This window comes from Simochromis diagramma, unplaced genomic scaffold (genome assembly GCF_900408965.1).
Source record: "Simochromis diagramma unplaced genomic scaffold, fSimDia1.1 OVJJ01000176.1, whole genome shotgun sequence".
NCBI lineage: Eukaryota > Metazoa > Chordata > Actinopteri > Cichliformes > Cichlidae > Simochromis > Simochromis diagramma.
Window position 1 is genome coordinate 6,318,609 of NW_024386892.1, and position 20,394 is coordinate 6,339,002.

The following is a 20,394-nucleotide window of genomic DNA, read 5'->3' on the forward strand; positions in this document are numbered from 1 at the left end:
TGCTGTGATATGAGACCGGCTCTCATAAATATTGTAGCAGAGTGTCAAGCAGCCTGCCAGCAACCAACATACTGCTCCTCACACTGATAAAACAGGGCTAAACAATCACTGCGCTGGAAACATACACACCTGTAAGTACACACACACGCACGCACGCACACACGCGCACACACACAGGACAAAGCTGTTCAAGAATCCTCAATGTTTATATCAAGCTCTATATTTCACTTGTCATTTCTCAGGAAAGACTCTGCACAACATAAAATATTAAAGACAGATGATAAGGTCAAAAATCTGACTATTTAAATTGACAACAACTGGATTGTCGGTAAGCACCTTTTTTCAGATGTTAAACACATTACTGATTTATCATCAGGCTCATGTGTGAAATGTGTTGGCAGTGATTTGGTCAGAGCAACGTTTGCATTCATTATCTGGACACTCCAATGAGTTGATGATCTATCTATGTATATACATATACATACATACACAAACAAACACAAACGCACACACACGTTTAAAATGAGCTACTCTTGAACATAGCTTGTTCTGCCCCTTGTCACAGCATGGTGGGTTTATTACAGCTTTATAGCTGTAGGATGATCATAGACTGTATATGTCCTACCACTGTGATGCCATTTTCTAATAATATTTTTTAGTTATAATATTTAAATGCCGCTTCAAGTAACTACCTAATGCCAACAACCTTGGTACATAATATAAACACAAAGACGCATATCTATGAAGTAGTGGTGATTAACATGCAAGCAAATTCTACAGTTTCACTCCCAAAATGCTCCAAAAGGCAACAATACCACAAATTAGCTAAGGGTATACCCAGAAAACAGCTAGTGGCCTCAGAGCAGCCATGACTCCAATCACGCATAACGCTAACCCCTTAATACAGTAATACAGACGGGGTGAGTTATAAAAGATTCACCACACATACTGTTGTTATAAAGCTGTAAAAATAGTTCTTTCATCTTTAAAGTCACTTTAACATTGGACTTTATTGGGATTGACTCTCTTTAGAAGACAGCCTCTAGTGGCTACATTAAGATCTGCGGTTTTCAGTGTTTCGTGTTGGCTTCATTAGCGTATGCCTGCCAGATGTGTGCTAATGCCAGTTTACTGTCATTGCAACACTGCTGTTTGTTATACTGATTAGCAGCAGGGGAGCTCATTTTGCTTGGACTGTTTAAAAAAAACAGCAAGTCTGTTAAAGTTTTCAGCACACACATCTTTTAGAGTCTCAGGTACATAATTAGCAGCTTATTTTGTGTGGTTTTTTTTTTTATATATATATATTTTCTGTTTACTTTCTGCAACCAGAAATGTTCTTCAAGCTTTTCTCTTCGGCAGAGACGCTAATGCAAACTCAAAGTCACATACTGGCTCAATCTGCAATCTGGACTCTATTCATTAAAATCTGTAAAAACCAAACAACAATTAGTTTTGCATACACCATGTGAGAAAAACGTCACTAACTGAACATAAAGGTTTACTCCACTTAAGAAGATTACGAATAGTCCTAATTGAAGGCAATTCATTTTTGAAACATCATAAATCTTAAAGACACATGTCGTCATCATTTAAATGGGGAAAGTTAATTTGCAAATGAAAAGATCAGCATTTTCTGCACGATGACAAAACAGCAGTGGAGGAGAAAAGGGGGAAGAGCAAGAACCAACACGTGTATTTAAACACAATAGCTCCCTGTGGTACATCTATGGATTACACTAGTAACAATAGACTATTATCACAGCTGTCCAAAACCAACAGTGATTCCTCCCTGATGACACAAACATAAAACACAAAGTGTGATAAAGAGAATAAGGGTTACTGCTAAAAAAAACAAAACAAAAATCCCCCAAAAAACATGTCAAACAGCGCAGCATGGGATTGATTTGGAGCCTAAATTGTTTTTGCATGTGTCTGCGAGTGTGTTCGGAGGAGGGTCAGAAGTAAATATGAAATGATGTGGCATCTGTTCAGGCTTTAAGTGATATATCACTCTATTCCACTCCGTTTAGCATCACTTCGTCTGAGTTAATTGGTTCATGAGGAGCACTAATTAAGGGGAATGGCCTTGTTTATCGTCATGGCGATGCTCGTTAAGCAGAGAGATTTTTTTTTCCTTCCAGTACTCATGACATTAACCCACCCTTCACAACTTGTGGGTGGGAAGTAGTATCAGTGTTTACCCTTTGATGTGTCAGCTGCATCTGCGTTTCTGTGCAGCAGAATCAAGTGCACACACAGCTTGACAATGCTCTGCATGTAATGTATACAAATGCATATGCACACAATGGCACACATAAAAACGCATTACAAACACACAGGCAATACATTATCCAAGATGTGTCCTACCTCTCTACGCCGTGAGGCCCAGCAGGTCTGTTTGATTTTCCAAACTACAGCAGCCACCAGCAACAGCGACAGGAAACAGCTGGACAGAGGAGACAGACAGATGATAAATCAATCCAAAATCAATGATTTCTCAGTAGTGCATGAACAAGAATATGCAAAAAAAACAAAACAACAAGCCATCAGGCAGCATTAGATGGAAACAATTTAAAGAACCGCTTTACTTCTAGGAATAAAAGGTTATACAAGAAATCAGAACAGATGGCTTTCAACCAAGAGACTACATGGGTTGTTTTGTTTTTTTTTAATTATTATTATGCTTGTTAGTCAAAATATTACAACTAAGTGCTTGACGTCACTCAAGGTGACAAAATAGTCAGTGAAACAAAAGAAAAATCATTGTGTTCATGCTTATAATTAGCTTTTCAGCTGTTAATGTTTTCTTTTTATTTGTTGGGGTTATCCTGCGTCCAGTATCTGTGGATAACACAATCATTTAAGCACCACGTACTTGGAGCTTCCACTGTCTTTTAAGCTCTCACTATAAAAATACAACCATAAATGGTTGCATTTCCACACTAATTTCCTCCCCTTTACCTCCATTTTTTGCAGACCATAGGCTAAAAAGGAGAGAGGAATTCTTGAGAAATATGTGGCAAGATACAAAACCGCAGCGACCACAGGCAGCTGGGGATTTTAGGACACAAAAGGGGCGGCAAGAGGGCAATGAACGACATGATGCTCTCTAACAAAGAACAAGGTTTCATTTACACACAGATGCGCACACACATCCACACATTCTGTTACAAAGTTCAATGTCTGGAGGCCAAAGTTATCAGGCCAAACACAAAGCTTCTCTCTCAAGCAGAACTTCTGACAGCAACTCAAAACAAGCACACCCAAAGACTTAACAACAGGAAGTCCCTGAGAAAGTGCTGAGGACAGCAGCTTCGAAACAATCCTGCTCTTCATCTGTTTCTGTGTGTGTCAGTGCGTGTGCATGTGCTCTCCCATCTCTCAGTATGGAGATGACAGCATTGTAAAGGGTATTAGTGTTGTAATGAGCGTGACATTTTCAGACCAATTGTGGCGAGGAGGCTGCAGTCATGGCCTCTTCAGTCCACTGACTTTTCAGTTGCATTCAGAGACATCGCAACCAGGAAATCCCCTCCGGTGGTGAGGACAAGATGCTCATTGCTGCTGCTGGATGAAAACCATCCACTTTAAAGATTCTTGCTGCTGACTTTTGCAGATTATGAAAGCTTTCATCTAGCATCACAGTGTCTTTCATTTCTTCGGTTAAAACAAACATGGTACAAACACCTACAGTACTGACCAAAAGTATTGTGTCACCTTTCATGGCTTTAGATTTAGTTCTCAAGGAGTAAGACTTTTTTTCCTGAATGTCTATCAAAGTGAGCTGAGTGTAAATGTGAAGCCTCAATTTACTATTCAATCTACATCCCTACCCCCACCTATGGTCACAAACTGTGGGTGTGACCGAAAGAACAAGATTGCGGATACAAGCGGCAATAATGGGCTTCCTCCGAAGGGTGGCTGGACTCTCGCTTACAGATATGGTGAGAAGTTCAACTATCCGGGAGGGGCTCAGAGTAGAGCCGCTGCTCCTCCACATCGAAAGGAACCAGTTGAGGTGGTTTGGACATCTGACAAGGATGCTTCCTGGGTGAGGTGTTCCAGGCATGTCCCACCTGGAGGAGGCCATGGGACAGACCCAGCTGCTGCCCCCGCGACCCGGCCACGGATACGTGGAAGAAGATTGATAGACCATCCATCCATCCATCCATCTAAGAGTTTTGTTGGACGTTGGCTGCTTTTTCACTGATTTTCAGTTCAGTCACTGAACTTTTTTTTGTTGAACCAATGATTTGTGACTTATTCAAGCAGCAGGCAGCTTAGCAAAGAGCCAATTACTAACTGTATCTTTAGATTCTATATTACTACCAGCCTGTCATCAAAACACTTTTTTCTGTTTCTTTAGTTGAAACTATGAAAAAGCCAAAGATAGCACAGTCTAAAAGAAATAAAATAGTATTTTTGTACTATGGAGATGATTCCCAAAGAGCTATTCGCTACGTTTCTCACCAGTTTGTCTTTAAAAAAGTTAAGAGAAACTAGAAAAGGGGAGAACAGAAGAAATAAAAGTCATGTCCTTAAAAAAATTGGGGGGGAAAAAAGCAAAGATCTGACAAAGGACTTGAGAGATGCAGCTTGACCTTCAGTTAATCCCTCTACTGTTCACTGAAGTCTCCTCAGAAATGGTCATAGTGGATGGGTGGCTGTCAAGAAGTTCTTCTTAAGGAAGGGAAAAGGTTGCGGTATGCTAAGGTACAGAAGAACTGAAATAAAGATCAGTGGCAAAGGGTCATAGGGAGTGAAGAATCCAAATTTCACGTGTGTTTCAAATTATTGTCAGTGTGTATGGCAGATACAACAGTATCTAGAGCCATCTGTAAAACACAGTGGTGCCTCTGTCATGGCTGATTTCAACCAGTGGCTTTCTTGTCAAAACTGATGGAATTAGGAGCACGTACAAGTACTGTCAGATTTGAATCCATCATGCAATATTATCTGGAAAACATCTGATTGGCAACAGATTTTTCTCACAGCATGAAAATGATCCCTAATACATTAGCATCATCAGCGTATCTGGGGGAAAAACCCCACATGGTCGGTCATTACTGAAGCAGTGGGGAATTATCTTGACAGAGAGAAGGAAGAGGTAGCTAACATCCTTCAAGAAGTCTGGAGAACCATTTCTGAAGGCTATTTAAATAAATTATAAAAAAGCTTGCCTCAAAGAGTTCAGCCTTTGTTGAAGTACAAAGGTGGTTGTAGTGAATTACATGACAGACTGATGCAATATGTATTTTGTGTCTTTCCATTGCCCAAAGATTGTATAATAATAAACATAAAATGCTTGTTTTATTGGCTTAAGTGGTCACCAGTTAGACAAACTTGATTTTTTTAAATGACACAACACAACATTATTTTTGGTGTATTCACAGCTAACTGGAGAACCACTTGAACCATCAGCATAACATGGTCCTGATTTCACAGGCTCAACAACCCCCACACCGGATAGTACCGGACCCCCATTACAGCAACTATTCCCCAGAATAATTACTGCAAAGACATACACACTCAGTAACTCCACTGCAATGATTTCCCATCCTCTAAATTCTAAAAACACTCCACTGGCTCAGATTCAATCGGGCACATGATTCCCAATTCAATCTGTTTTACCTCAACTCACCATTAATGGGCCACAGGGCCTGAGCTTAGCCATCTAACCAATGAAGCAGAATGGCTAATTGTGGCTCTTACAATTATTAGGGAGGAGAAAGAAGAGGGGAGGATAGGGTTGTCCTGTGGGTTTGTTAACACTCGACTGAGCTTCTTGATAGGTTTAGTTTTAAGACTGTTGAGCTACAGGTAAGAACAACTGAAACGATTAAACAGCCGAGGGATGTGTAAGAACGACTCTGGGTCCCATGGCTTTTATTCCTTCTTTTTTTAAGTGACTCAGCCTTTGGCAAATAAATGTAGAAAAGCACAGTTCATACGACAGACACAAGAGCACACACATGCAGGGAAGTACAGTGAATCATCTGAACCCCTGAAGGTAGGAAAGAAAATCAATACGATAGTCAATTAACATGGGCCACAGATAGAAAGCTGTTTCTGATTCTGTGCTATTTGCTAAAGCAGCAAATCAACTCTAAGTGTAGGGACAGGCTGAGGGCATGAGTCATGAGAGAGAAGCTGCAGGTTCTCTAACTGTAATGTTTTCAATGTGTGTGTTTGTTTGTTTCTAAGCCTTGATTTTGGCACTTCAGCAAAGGAAAGAATTATAATTTTTAAAGCACTCTTTAAAATAAACAGTTACAAAGTGCTGCACAGTCTGGATGAAACCATTTAAGTTGACTCATTTGGTCTCTGCAATAAGTTATCTGGTCTGTCTTCCAATTAAACACATATAGAACGCCGGCATTTCCCACCGGGAATCCGTAACTATCACTTTTCAACATGCAAATATAACCTGATAATTTTGGTGCCCAGGCCTAATCAAACAGCAAGTGAAGCAAAAATAAAAAGAGTGAGTGAGTGCAAGGTGCTCCACACTGTAAGGTAAATATCTTACAAAGTCAGACAATGTCGGTTGTCTAACGGTTCCCTGTGAACCAGCACTCATTTTAAAAGAAAGAAGCCTCTTGAAGAACTATGCCCACAGAGAGAGCAGTCATCTTTCATGGCAGGAAAGTGGAAAAATGCACTGATGTGCTCGTGTGTTATATTATTTATCATAATATTTGGCAGGTTGGACCACTGGTTTATCCCACTGCCACTCAGTCAGCTTCCTTATACTAACTTGAGTGTAAAATCTGAAAAATTTAGTAACTAGGGACGATGCTGAAAAGATCAATAGTTAAATTCGTAGCTATCTGCACTTGAATGTAAAGCCATGCCTGGGTCCCGGGTCTGTCCAAATTTCCTTACCTGGGAGGCAACCTAGTCAGATTTTCAGTCAGCTGCTCTAAAGTTCAGCTCTTCTCTGAGTCCCTCCCAAATGAGCAAGCACCCTCACCCTGCCTGAGCACAGATACCCTGCAGACGAAGCTCATTTCCGCCGCTTGTCTGCAATCTCATTCTTTTGGTCACTACCCAGATATTTGATCAAAGAGAACACCACAGAGAATTTAACTCGAAGTGGATGTTGGTCATGGTGGTCATTTTGAAATGACATGGGCAATTTCGGGGAGTCTCATGAGCCACTCACTTCTGAGTAGCGACTCTGCTGTTTTAGGGGAAAAGAGAGAGAATGAAACTGATTGCTAATCAAGCGAGTCAGAGCTGGGAGTAATTGGACAAAGCCGCGCTGCGGTGTTCACCAATTAGCATCTGAGACTGTGGAGAGGAGCAACATAAATGCTGTTTAATTATGGCCATTCTCCTTCATTTGGATATGAAAAAGAATGTGCATAGAGGATGGATGAAGGGTGGGAGAGACAGGAAGATGAGGGGAGGAGAGTTTTTAAACTGTAGATTCTTTGTGGAAGAAAATTTTACAACTACTCCGGGAGTCTTTAAACATCTGGGCCTAATTTTCAAAAGCACATCCAACACAGATCGATATGAGTCATTACGAGACTGTATTTACACTTAAAACAATGCCACTTTCAAAATATCACATAAAATTAATAATGGCTGAGCTTTTTCTCCAGCTATTGTTTAATACTGCAGCATTTCAGTCTTTTCTCTTTTCCCCTCTGCCCTCATGTCGCCAACTTTCATTCTGCTTCAAATTTTTGGACTATAATTAAAGCTGCAGTAGGCAGAAATCTAGAACTGAAAAATAAAAACCCTTAAGGATTTGAAAATAGACAGCCCTTCTCCTTCCAGCAGTTCCCCCTCTGTATTAAGCCTGCTTCATGCAGGCTTTTGGCTTCATACAGGATTCAACTCGGAGTGGGTAAAAGTCCTCTACTTAATCGGCTGCACCACAGTTTCTACATTTACATTAATTATAATATGATAAGACTGTTGTGGATTTTTGACCAGCAATGCTGAAAGAAACATGATGCCTTTTCACATCACACTGTCACACAATTCTTCAGGCAGCAATGGAGGCCAGGTTCCATCACCTATCTCTGACAAAATATGTTTATAACTAATTTGCCTCAATTGATTTTGAAGGACACTTAATTGCTCAATTACTGAATTAACTGTTGAATACTCAACAGATGTTTGTAGATCACTGTCATGCACAAAGCAGTGTTGGCCCAGAACTCAATCTTTCTCCAGCCTTAACCGAGAGATTTGGTTGCCTAAACCAAATTTAAAGCTGTTGAACCCTTTTTAGAAGTTTGGAGTGGTTATTGCAGAGATAGAAATTAAATGTATTTTTAGGGTAATAAGTAATCTGGGTAAATCAGATCGCTAACTGACATGCAGATACATGTTCAATATTTACTTTCAGTCCTGATTTTTGCCTTAGCTGCATATCTTTCAATTTTCTCTGCATTCCCACTGCCAGACTGCATCTCATCACTCTGCCTTCTGCCTAAAGGCTACCCCCCACATACACACACAAAATGAGAGTCATGACTAAGGCTCTTTGGTACTTGCACACTGCAACACAAGCCAAGAAGTCCAGACTTGTGACACACTCAGAATCTACAGCACCGCATGTGGACATGGTAAGGACAACATTTGATGATAGACTGCATTTCATTTATCAGACTTCTTAGTTTTTCTTCAATTACCCTAAAGTGTTGTCAAAAAATATTCAGATACTAATAACTAACAATTAATCTCTGAACAGATAATCCATCCAATACCGAACAGTTTTCACCTCTTTCAGTTTTACACACAACTTCATACAGCATAGATGGAACACACTGCCCCACCCCTACCTCCCAGCTGAAGTAGTTCACTTTTCAAAACACAGAGATCTAATCTCTAAAGAGAATCCTGGGTCTGCCCCGGGGCTTCCTCCCAGTAGACTATGCCCAGAAAACCACCTCTAGGAGGCATTGAGAAGGCATCCTAGTCCAATGCCCAAACCACCACAACTGGCTCCTTCAATGTAGAGGAGCAGTGGCTCTACTCCAGCCACTCTTCAAAGGAAACTAATTTCTGCTGCTTGTATCACAACCTCATTCTTTCGGTTACTACCCAGAGCTCGTGAGCAACGTAGATTGACCTGTTTGCTTGACTGTGGCCATGGTGTTCTTTGGATCATATTTAGCATTTATCTTCCTTCAAACACAGCAGGTGTTCTTGGTGACTTTGGTCCTACCTGCATTCAGAACTTTAACAAGCATCTTCCCGTGTAGTTTTGGATTGATCTACCATCTCTCATGATCATCCTCACGTATGAGCCCAAGAGAAATTGATAGTCATTCTGCATTTATTCCATTTCTGAATAACCAACAGTTGTCCGAACTTCTTCCTTAGGATCTACAATCTTGTCCATGACATCATCTGACAACTCTTTGGTCTTGCCAATGATGGTGGTGATTCTGTGTACAGGTGTGCTTTATTCACACAAGCTGAGATCAGTATTATCTGTAACTGATTGACTGTAATCTATTATGCAAAGTATATTACAATGTATGTCTATTATGTAATGGCAGATGGGCACACAGCCGTTTATAAGTTTTATGTAATGTATGTGTCTGGATCTAGTTAATATTCTGTCTCTCTACTTAACAATGAAGCTACCACAGAGCCTTTTCATACATTTGTAAGTGAACAAACTTCCAAACTCAGCAGGGAATGTTGGCATTGTGGCAAGAGTTGGCATAGTGGTAACAAGTCTTATTATTTCATAACCCAATATCACAGACACAAAGGCCACATTGTTCACCTCGTTATGGGAACGAGAACGGGATGGTCTGTTTGCTTTTCGGTTCAACATTGGCAAAAACTGCTGCTCAAAACCCTTTAATGAACTTACCACAACTTAAAGAAAAATAAATGCACATCGCATTATATAACATGCTGCAAATAAACCAACAATGGAAAGAAAAGTCCCCTTGTTTTAGCACATATCCTTTTCTCAAGTCTGCAGTGCAGAAGAGAGCAACTCATCAACATAGCAGTGACTAACATACATACACACATGCAAGAAACTCTCCCGGCAAAACTTGACACTGTCCCTGAATGGTGACATCATCTCTCTACGCTGGCCTAAAGGTCACCGATGTCCAGAAGCCGGCCCTGGGCACAAAAACGTCTCACTTCCTCACATGGCTGCATAGTGACACACACTCCCACACACACAAGCATGAACACAGGAAAGAGGATACATGTGAACATATACAGGAAATAACACACACACACACACACACACACACTAACACAGACAGAGACACACACTTGTCCGACGTCAGAGCTGAGTGGCAGAATCTTGCCTGAAGACAGCAGAGCTCATTCCAGACATCTTTCCCAAAACAGTCTCATTAGATCCAGTGTGGGTCTGCATGACTATGAGCTGTAACACAAACGACTCTCACCCAGTCCAAAAATAGAAAAATAAAAATGACTGGCTGTGTGTTTTCTAATGGAGTTATTGTAAAGGAAAACCATAGATGGAATGGAAATTATTTTTGGATTTAATTATTTCCATTTATCTTAAACAACAAAAAGCAATAATAAGATTATTAAACAACGTCCTGCCTCAGAAAGATAAAGAAGGAAAATGCACAGACAGCAGGATGTTGTCCTGTTTCATGTCTATTTGTGCTGATTCCTTTAAATGTCCACAGCAAGCTCTACTGTATATAGACAAATAAACAAGATGGGTAAGCAAGACATTTCATCCCATGTAGCTTCCCATCTGTATTCTTGCTGCTTTAAGCTGATTAATGTGTAAATGTGAAACTCATTCTATCTTTTGACTTTTTTGTGTGCATAATCAATGATGATATACTGCTAGACTGGCTGCTGAACACTGCCTTTCTACTATCGGGTCGTTAAGTCTGACGTCACTAGCCGTGTCTGGGCCTAAACTCCGCTGCAGGTCCATATATCAAACGATCACTGTGGCATTACTGAGAGTTGAAAAACTGTCTAAAGTCTTTCATCTTTAATAAAATGATCAGCGTTCTGCTCTACCAGGTATAACAATTGAGTTTAACATCCGGGCATCCATGAAAACGGAATTTATGACATTTAACAGAGTTAGAAGTTAGCAGGAAGTTAGCTCGCTAGCTTCTATCTAAATACAATATAGCATGTCCTGACTGCGGGGTTTTGGAAAGAAATTAAAACGTACAGCTCTGTTATCACTTCCAACATAAATGAAGACAGAAAACTAAACAGCAGTGACTTTTGTAGGGTTACTGAAGTTGGGCTAGCTGGTATATAATGATGTGCTACATGACCGCTAGCGACACAGCTATGTTAGCATAATATACACAAGCTAACTTTTTTTCCACTCAATAAAAGTTAACGTGAGTGTTCTCGTGTTCAGGAACAAATGTAATCGCATGGCAGGATGCTGTAAAAGGACCAAACTTCAGCCAGGAGAACAACTGAGATAATCCATCCACAATACGAGGTTAGTCATTCATACACTGTTGCATGGGCTGGGCTGTAGTTACATCCTAAGGTTTTAAAAACTGAGCTTAAATAAATGATTAGCGGTAATAAAAGCCGAGGGAGGTCAACAGTGATCACTGACTGTTTTAGGAGCTTTTTGAGATCAAATAGAAGAAAATACAAAACATTAAACATGTTAACGACACAAAAGCCATATTAAACGCAGACTACTTTAGGCCCGGAAGTAGGATTCCTCACGTCATCACTTAACGACCGGATAGTTATCATAATGTGTGGATAATGTGGAGCCAAATGCAGACTTGCAGACAGAATGAAGAAATGGACAATGGACCTTTATTAGAGTGAGGCAGGTAGTCTAACAAGCAACAAAAAACCTAATTCCAGAAATCCAAAAATCACAAGTAACAGGGGAAACATAGTTTTACAGCTATAAATTGTATTTCTGCACCAGGAAGAGGATTCCAAAGAGCTTTTAGATGAACATTTGGCACCAAATCTCACCACAGCAGGCAGCATATGTGCAGTGTGCCATTAAAAATTTTGAGGAAACCAGATAAGTGGAGGACAAAAAAACTACAGCAGATGAATAACATCAGAAAGTCTTGTCCTTAAGAAATTGGAAAACAAATCCAGCAAAGATGTGACACAGGGCCTGAGCGATGCACCTGGCCCTTGGCACCTGGTTGATCCATCTACTGTTTGCCAAAATCTCAGTGGAAGCGTGGCTGTCAAGAAGTTCATAAGGAAGAGAAATGGAGAGGAAAAAAGTGGGGTATGGCAAACTACACAAGACCTGGAATGAAGATCAGTGGCAACAGATCTGATGGAGTGATTAATCCAAATAACTGACCTACTCCAGGAATTTTGGTTCCTGGAGTAGGTCAGGAGAGAGGTACAGCACTGATTATGACAGCCATTTGTAAAGCATGTAGAGGAGGCTCTGTCATGGTTTGGGGTTGCATTTCAGGCAGTAGTGTTGGGGATCTTGTTAGAATTAATGGAATTATGAAAATTTGCCAAAAAGATTTCAGGCGATGTTGAAAAATAAAGGTGATCATATCAAATATTGATTCCCAAACTCATTAGAATTGTATAAATTCTGTTTTTTTCTCATAATAATAATAATAATAATAATAATAATAATAATGGATTGCATTTATATAGCGCTTTTCGGGACCCCTCAAAGCGCTTTACAATACCACTCTCACATTCATACACTGGTGAAGGCAAGCTACAGCTACAGACTGACAGAAGCGAGGCTGCCATATCGCACCATCGGCCCCTCTGGCCATCACCAGTAGGCGGTAGGTGAAGTGTCTTGCCCAAGGACACAACGACCACGACTGTCCGAGCCGGGGCTCTCTCGGTTACACTCAGCCTTGAAAAACTTAATTTTAGAAGGAAAGAATTGCACTGAATGGAAGTGCTCGGTAATATCCCAGAAGCTGTGATTCTCAACTTGATGGCTGTTGATGACCGGTTACTTTAAAAAGACATGCATGTGCACTAGTGGACAACAAGGTATGTGAGCTGTTAACAAACCTACATTCATTTCTTCGTGTTTTATTTAGCTGTTTATCGTCATTGTTATAACCACTATTATTCTATTTATAATGTGCTTTTTAACAACTCAGAGATGATTAAAGACTATGAAGAATCAACCATCTGGACACAAATAGTGTACACTTATAGTCTTCTTACACTTATGCAATAAAAAGTATACCAAGGGCAAGTATGTCATAAATATTACTATATAAATTAATCTTTTAGTGAACGTTTCCTCACTTGCTATGATGGCTTTATTATAATAAGAGAAACATAACAAATATAGTAAGGAAAAACTCATAGTTAATTTCACTGGATTCTTAGGTTTCAGCATTTTGAGTTTAGATATGAAATTCATATATTTTCTTCAATTCAAGTGAGTGAGAAGGTATGAAAAACAACTATAAAATTCTTATGAGCTTATTAATAATGCACTGGTTTTTCAAAGATTGGGAGCCCACTAATTAGCTGATTTGCAGGTCAAAGCAACTCATTTGGATACTTTTTAAAGTTTTTTTGTTTTATGAAACCTAAATTTTTTAAGTATTAAGATTTCAAAATGATTCTTTTAAGAGCAAGCACAGCAACTTTATACATTATACAAATAAAACCCTTCATCTTATTAATCCTGCAGGTTTTCTTCAAGATAAAATTATGTTTCAATCAATTGTGCATCCATGCTCTTTCTTAGCAACCCACACTTCTCCTGCAGAAGGTAACACAGCTGCTGAGGGTGAAGTGTCTTTCCTGAGGCTGCTGCCTCCTACTGTAACTTTGTGACTTCAGGTTAGAGCTCAGTTGAGCAAAGATCTTCTGGGAGCTGAACCACTGAGCAGCAAAAGCCCTACAAGGTGCTGTAGGAGCTGGCGGATGCTCGGCATGAAAGATGCAGTAAATAAGTAAATATAACAATCAAAAAAAACAAAAACTTACCTGAAGAAGGTAACGAAGAACTGCACCAGGTCCATGATGCTGTTGTGCTGAGAGAAAGCAATCTGAGACAAGACAAGAAAGGGAAAGAGAGTGCAAGAGGTTAGTGCAAAATGTACAAGTTTGACTTTTTGCCTCTATGTGACCTTTGAACACCAGTTAAAATGCTGATTTTCTTCTCCTCCCTTTTGTGATTGGAACTTTTTCCAACAAAACTTCTTCCTGCAAATGTAAGAACAACACAGACTATAAAATCTACACAAGTCACTGCACTGCTTTTTTAATGCTCCTTTTACAGAGCACTGGAAACTAAAACGGTATCTGTTAAACATCTTTCTTTATCCAAGGCCAGCATTCAGACCTCTTACAAAAAACCATTGGTTTTATTCCTGCCTTTTACATTCAAACATGACACAAACACAAAGAATACAATGCGATGCACCACCGTATGGGTTGCAGGTTATTATAAGATTAGCCTGTGACTAAAAGCTTCTGGCCTTTTGTGTTCTTCGGTATTCTGCAGCACTTTGTTCAACAATTGAAATTTGACAAACCTACTGCATGCTATAGCTCCACTAAATCAGCTGGCTGCATCATCCATCATGTTCTCTTCTCTTCTGGGATGCTGGTGCAGTGTGTGACACTCTGGTGTTCAAAGCCACAGATATAAAACATGTCGACTCAGTCAATGCACACTGTGTATTTATTGTAATTATCGTTAATTGATTTTTCCGCTTGTCTTCAACCATGCAGATATTAACTGGTTTAACTTTAACAGATTATTCTATATTTCAGTAAAGAAAAGCACAATTACATATTAGTGAATACAACATCCTGGCTGATTATCAAACAATGTTTCTTTATTGCTTGTGGAAACCCAAGCTTCCAATTTACTATGTTTCCAATGTCTGCTATACTAATTAAGGCTCATAAAGTTAAAAAAAAAATATGATATGCCCTCTTTAAAGTGGCCAAAAACTTCATCTAGTTTGTGCATGTTTAAATGAGCCACATTTTTGTACTGTTTTTGCAATATTAAAAGATGTATTATCTATATTTCCACTCGTTTCATCAGCATACACACCCACACATATTCCTAACAGCATGAAAGCCATCCTCACCTCTCACCTCATCTCATCCCTCACTCTGTAACTCAATACAATCCGTGTTTATGAACAGTTGTGTGAGTTTACTGTGTGTTTTTCTGTGTCTATGTAAGATGTGCCTTCTGGCTTCAGAGTACAGTTTTGGCTCTCAGATATGAAAACTCTTGAAAAGCCACTGCAGTCTATGTCTCAAATCCATCATGTTAAGAGGATTATTTATTACAAAAATAATTGATTTTCCATTCACTTTCCTGTCCTGCAGGGACAACAAAAAGCTGATATTTCAGTTACAGTTAGAAGGCACAAAGACTCCTCATATGGATCAATGCTCTAAGATAAATGACCAAATGACCAAGTCAACCAAAGACGAGCGGTTAATGAGGATAATTTAAAAAAACAAAAAAACAAAAGGAATATTGGTGCACAAAAGTAAAACTCTCAACAGCACAAATTTACTGACGGCTACTGGTTGGTGGTTTGTTTGTTTTCACTTATGATTTCATGCCAGCAGCACAACCAGTACAGAAGTACAGGGGAAAGTAGTAGTCATCATCTTAGAACAAGTATTGGTGTGCCAGTGCACTGAGCAAAATCACTGCTATTGTTTCGTAGAAAACTAAGAGTAAAGTCTAAGAATTGTAATGACCATCTTAGAGCTTTGATCCATTTAGTAATTAAATGGAGTAATTCAATTAGGAGGTCTGCTTCACAGGAAAACTGATTACCTGTCAGTTTCTTCCAAGCTCAACCAGTATGACTGTTATTAATGGTGTTTCCCAATGTCTTATCCACTCATTTAAAATATGGTTACATTTAAGAAAGTGAGCATTCTTGGTTAAGAAAATACAAGAATGGAGAACTGAAAAGTTGCACAGCAGCAGACCAAACAACAATTGATTTGTCAAAGTCCCACTAAGATGACTGCCAATTAAAAACCTTTTCACAAAGGAGTTTTTTCAACACCTCAACACGTAATGTGTTTGTATTTGCTGCTATTTTGACATTAACATAAATAAAAAGCTTTTTTTAATGGCTTAACTGAACAAATGCAAAGTGTAGCCTTGAAACCTTTAGGTCTTCTTTTAACAGCAATAGCCTTCATCAGATTTAGCCTAAAATTGCTTCTGACACTTCCACATCATCAATTGATGTCTTGATGGCACACAGCAGGCATTTCCACAGACGTCTAAATTAGGTAAAAGTTAGTGACTTGCTTTGGAGTTTCCAAAACTTAAATTTAGTTCTCTCTCAAGCACTCTGTTGAATATTTACTTTGGTTTGGTTTATTGTTTAATTAGATCACCTACAGAATGCGCTCATAAGCTTAAGGAACTGCTGCCCAGACGTTCTTGTGCAACATGTCCTAATATCATTTCTAATTCTTTGATCCCACAGTGATTGCAAGACAGCCAAACAACAAAGCAGCCCTATTCCATGATGCTGCATCCACCATGCTTCTCAGTCAGTTTTTGGCAGTGTCTTTTTTCTTAAAGGAACTTTGTGCATTTTTGCCAAAAACTTCAAATTCTCCTTCACCATCCACAGAGCTTCACCCGTATACAGAATAACAACAGCCCAACATTTCTTCCATTTGTAAACTGTTTGTCTTATTGTGGATTAATGAACGCCTATGTCTTTAGAATAGCTTTCTTTGCATTTTCAAACCTCCAGGATATTACATAATGATTATATTAAGGTCCTAAGAAAGTTGTTGTGAACAAGGCATAGTTCACACCAACCAATCCTCTTGAGAAGAGCGTACTTTATCAGTATGTGTTTCTTTATAGGAGCTCAACTAAAACATTGTCTTACCTCCTTAACTAGAACATCTGAGACCTGTGTTTTTGTTTATTTGTTGAGTGAGTTTGTGCATAAAAGTGTGACTCACATGTAGATGAAGATCAAACCATATTATATAAATAACAAATGTGTCATTAACGAAGAAATATCACTTCTTCCAACTGTAAAGTAAATTATGTTTATAAGGACATCTTGTGCTTTTGATATTAAGTGTATTGGAACAAAAAAAAGATATCCGAGGAGAGACTATGACATCTAATTACTATGAGGACATGTTGCCCTCAGAGTTTCTCTTGAAATTAAAAGCTAACTTTAGAATCTGATAAATTCTTAACAATTAAACTTTAGATGTCTTTAAATGTGCATCAGTAGTTTAATAAGAAATCATCCTATGCTAGACAGACCCGCACTTTCTTATTCTTTTTCATTTTTGCGTTAAGAGGCGAAAAGTCTTTCATTTTGTACTAATTGTCTTTCAAAGGTGTCAAAATCTTACACTTTCTCTCATGAAACTTTAAGATAATATAAAAGAGGTACAGGCAAAGCCACTTATGTACTTAGTAGCACTGAGTAGTAGCACACAGTAGACTGTGAAAAATGAATTTAAAATCATTAAACCACTGCAGCTAACTGGGGTTGTAAAATATAAAATAAATACTGATGGGACGCATCAAAATAACGGCACTGTATTTCAGCCATGTTCAACATGGGGATACCTTTAAATGGCCCTAATAGTCAAAGAGGCTGCGTCTTTGTCTTTGGTGAATCCTTTGAGACTACTTGGGAGGGAAGAGGGAAAGAAATGGGGCAGAATGAGCTTAAGAGGTTTACCAGCACTTGTGCAGCAGGTAAAATGGCCTGACAGTGAAAAAGCTGCAGAAAAGCTGATTTTGGTCCAGTGGGACACAGCATTAATACAGGCATCAGGGAGAAAAGAGCCTGGCTTTGCATTCAGGCTTCTACTGCAGCAGTTTACATCATTCCCCCCTGACAATATAAAGAGTTATTATGAGTGTACACACATACTGCAACAAGGTAAAAAAACAAAACAAAAAACAAACAAAAAAAGCACACATTTACTGTCAAACAATGGATAAACATCCTGTACACTGAAAAACAAATGCAACAAAACAAACACAAACTTGCACAGTGGACAAATTATGATCGCTGCACTTAATGCAGTAAGTTTAAACTGCTCCTAATTTTTCTCTCCCGCACTCATGAGTCCCATACCAGCTCCAGCCAACTACCATCATTTCAATTTACAACAACTGCAGTCGTTAAACAACTATAATCAATAAGATGTTTAGACCACACCCTTTTCATCCCAGCACACACCACTGCAGAGCCACAAACGAGAATCTAACATGAGGACAAACACATAATGCAAGCTTAATGTGCACATACATAGAATGAGCAAATTACCATCAGACAAGTATAATTTGGACAATTTAAGTATAACTGAATTCATTTCAATAGTGACAAGAAATGCACTATATTTGTGCAACTCTTACTGAAATACAGAGGAGATAATTCTACGGTCATTTTCAAGCTACTGTTTTTGCTGGTTTCTTCAAAGCAAACTTAACTGTGTCTCTTGACAGGTTTTATATGCTTTAAGTAAAAACTGCAGAGTGGTGTACAGCAATACTGGCATTTAGATTTTGGCAGCAAAGACCTGTGCACACTTATCGTTTGGCAGTTTGCCATGGTGTAACTTGCAGCATTTTTTAAACACAGAACTGATGCATATAAGAAAGTGCCCTAAACTATTTGTATAACCATGTTGTTATCCTGCTACCATTCTTTACATGGTGTAATTATTTTATGGAGACCTGTAGTAAGTCATTTTCAATATCAATCCTTAGCAATAAAAGCCATGTCAATAAAATCGCATCAAAGACAAATGTCCTGTGACAATTTTAGCCTCATTCACCAAGACAATGTCACATCTTGGTGATGTTGCCTTTTTTCCTATATTTTTTGTAGGAAAGATGTTCTGAATGAACATCTTTGTGTGTGTTTTATTAAAGTGATGCTTTGTCATTAAAAAAGAAAGTTTGGAAACCTTTTGGTACAAATCTAGGTTTTCTGCTTCTGTACAGCATGGACAGGAGCAACATGTCAAAGGAAATGAGATGGCTAACATAAATGACAGCGTCCTTACTGTGAACAGGCCCAACAGCCTTCAGGTTGACTTTAGGTCTAGTTGTTGACCAGTGATGACAGTAAATCTGAGTAAAACACACTTTATAAATACTATGTCAGTCAGTCACCTTTCTCATGCACTGTGTGTTAACAGACCTCTCTGCTTTGAATCATACTTCTTATAAATCTCTGGCTCTCTTCCACAGCATGTCTTTTATCCCGTCTTCCTTCTCTCACCCCAACCGGTTGCAGCTGATGGCCCCGCCCCTCCCTGAGCCTGGTTCTGTCGGAGGTTTCTTCCTGTTAAAAGGGAGTTTTTCCTTCCCACTGTTGCCACAGTGCTTACTCATACGGGGTCATATGACTGTGGGGTTGTTCTCCGTATGTATTGTGTATTATTGTAGGGTCTACCTTACAATATAAAGTGCCTTGAGGCGACTGTTCTTGTGATTTGGCGCTATATTGAATTGAAATGAACTGAATTTGCGAAACTAACATATGAAACAGCTGGTTGGAGCAGGAGTGATAGAAAATAAATAGTAACTGTACTTCTAATAAAGGGATTCTAACACAGGAAGTCCAGTTTTGATTCTTTTATTTCTCAAGATCTTAAAACTACCATGATCTGGATGACTGAGAACCTACAGAGATAGTAGGACGGGTAATTTCTCAATCACATGAGGCCCCCAGGGAACAATAATCCCATCCAAAAAGGGCTTAAGACAAATCAATGTCAGATACTGTAATGGTAAGTACTGCACTCCTGAAAGATTAGACATCTTTAGTGAAATTTACATTGAAAAAGAGCGATTACATGAGTCACCACAGTATATGCTATTTATGGAATGGAAAGTGCGCCTGTGTGCTTTGCATGTTGAATTATTTATTGCTACATATTTTTTTTAAGCCCGTTCATAGTTTTGATGTAGGAAACAGCTCTACTGAGGTTAGTGGTTTTAGTTTAATATACTGCAGCTGTTGTAATAATAATAATAATAATAATAATAATAATAATAATAGAAAAACAGATTCTGTTTTTCACAACAGAATCAGTGAATTTAACTTCAACAAAATGGACATAGCTACGGTGACATCACCAACTAGTTTTGGGCTCATTTTAAAGCCTTAACATCAGCATTTTGGCCAATGCCATGTTATTGGTGTTTTGAACAAGAAGGGTGGAGTGCTATGTTGTTAACATTAGCAAGCTATGCTACAAAGCTGCAATAATACACTGTGGGGGTGTGGCACAAGCACACATAGCGCTGTCAAAGTAATTGTGCATTTATTGTTGGAGTTCGCTCAATCAAACATTTCAAAAATTACAGAAAATTTTACGAGAATCTAAAAAACATGCAAAATGCTCATTGTGCAAGAGTTAGTGGCCAATACTACAAAACAGCTTCAA

At 38.9% G+C, this 20,394-nt stretch overlaps 1 protein-coding gene across 2 annotated transcripts in view; it reads right to left on the bottom strand.

The window, feature by feature from the left end:
* The window catches only part of atrnl1a (attractin-like 1a), a 307,920-nt gene that overhangs the window by 117,554 nt on the left and 169,972 nt on the right, over positions 1 to 20,394 (bottom strand). For both annotated transcript variants that reach the window (XM_040034074.1, XM_040034076.1), the window contains 2 exons: positions 13,936 to 13,997; positions 2,371 to 2,449 (listed from right to left, as the gene is read on the bottom strand). In XM_040034074.1, coding sequence (XP_039890008.1) covers positions 2,371 to 2,449; positions 13,936 to 13,997 — 141 coding nt within the window. The remainder of the gene's footprint in view (positions 1 to 2,370; positions 2,450 to 13,935; positions 13,998 to 20,394) is intronic.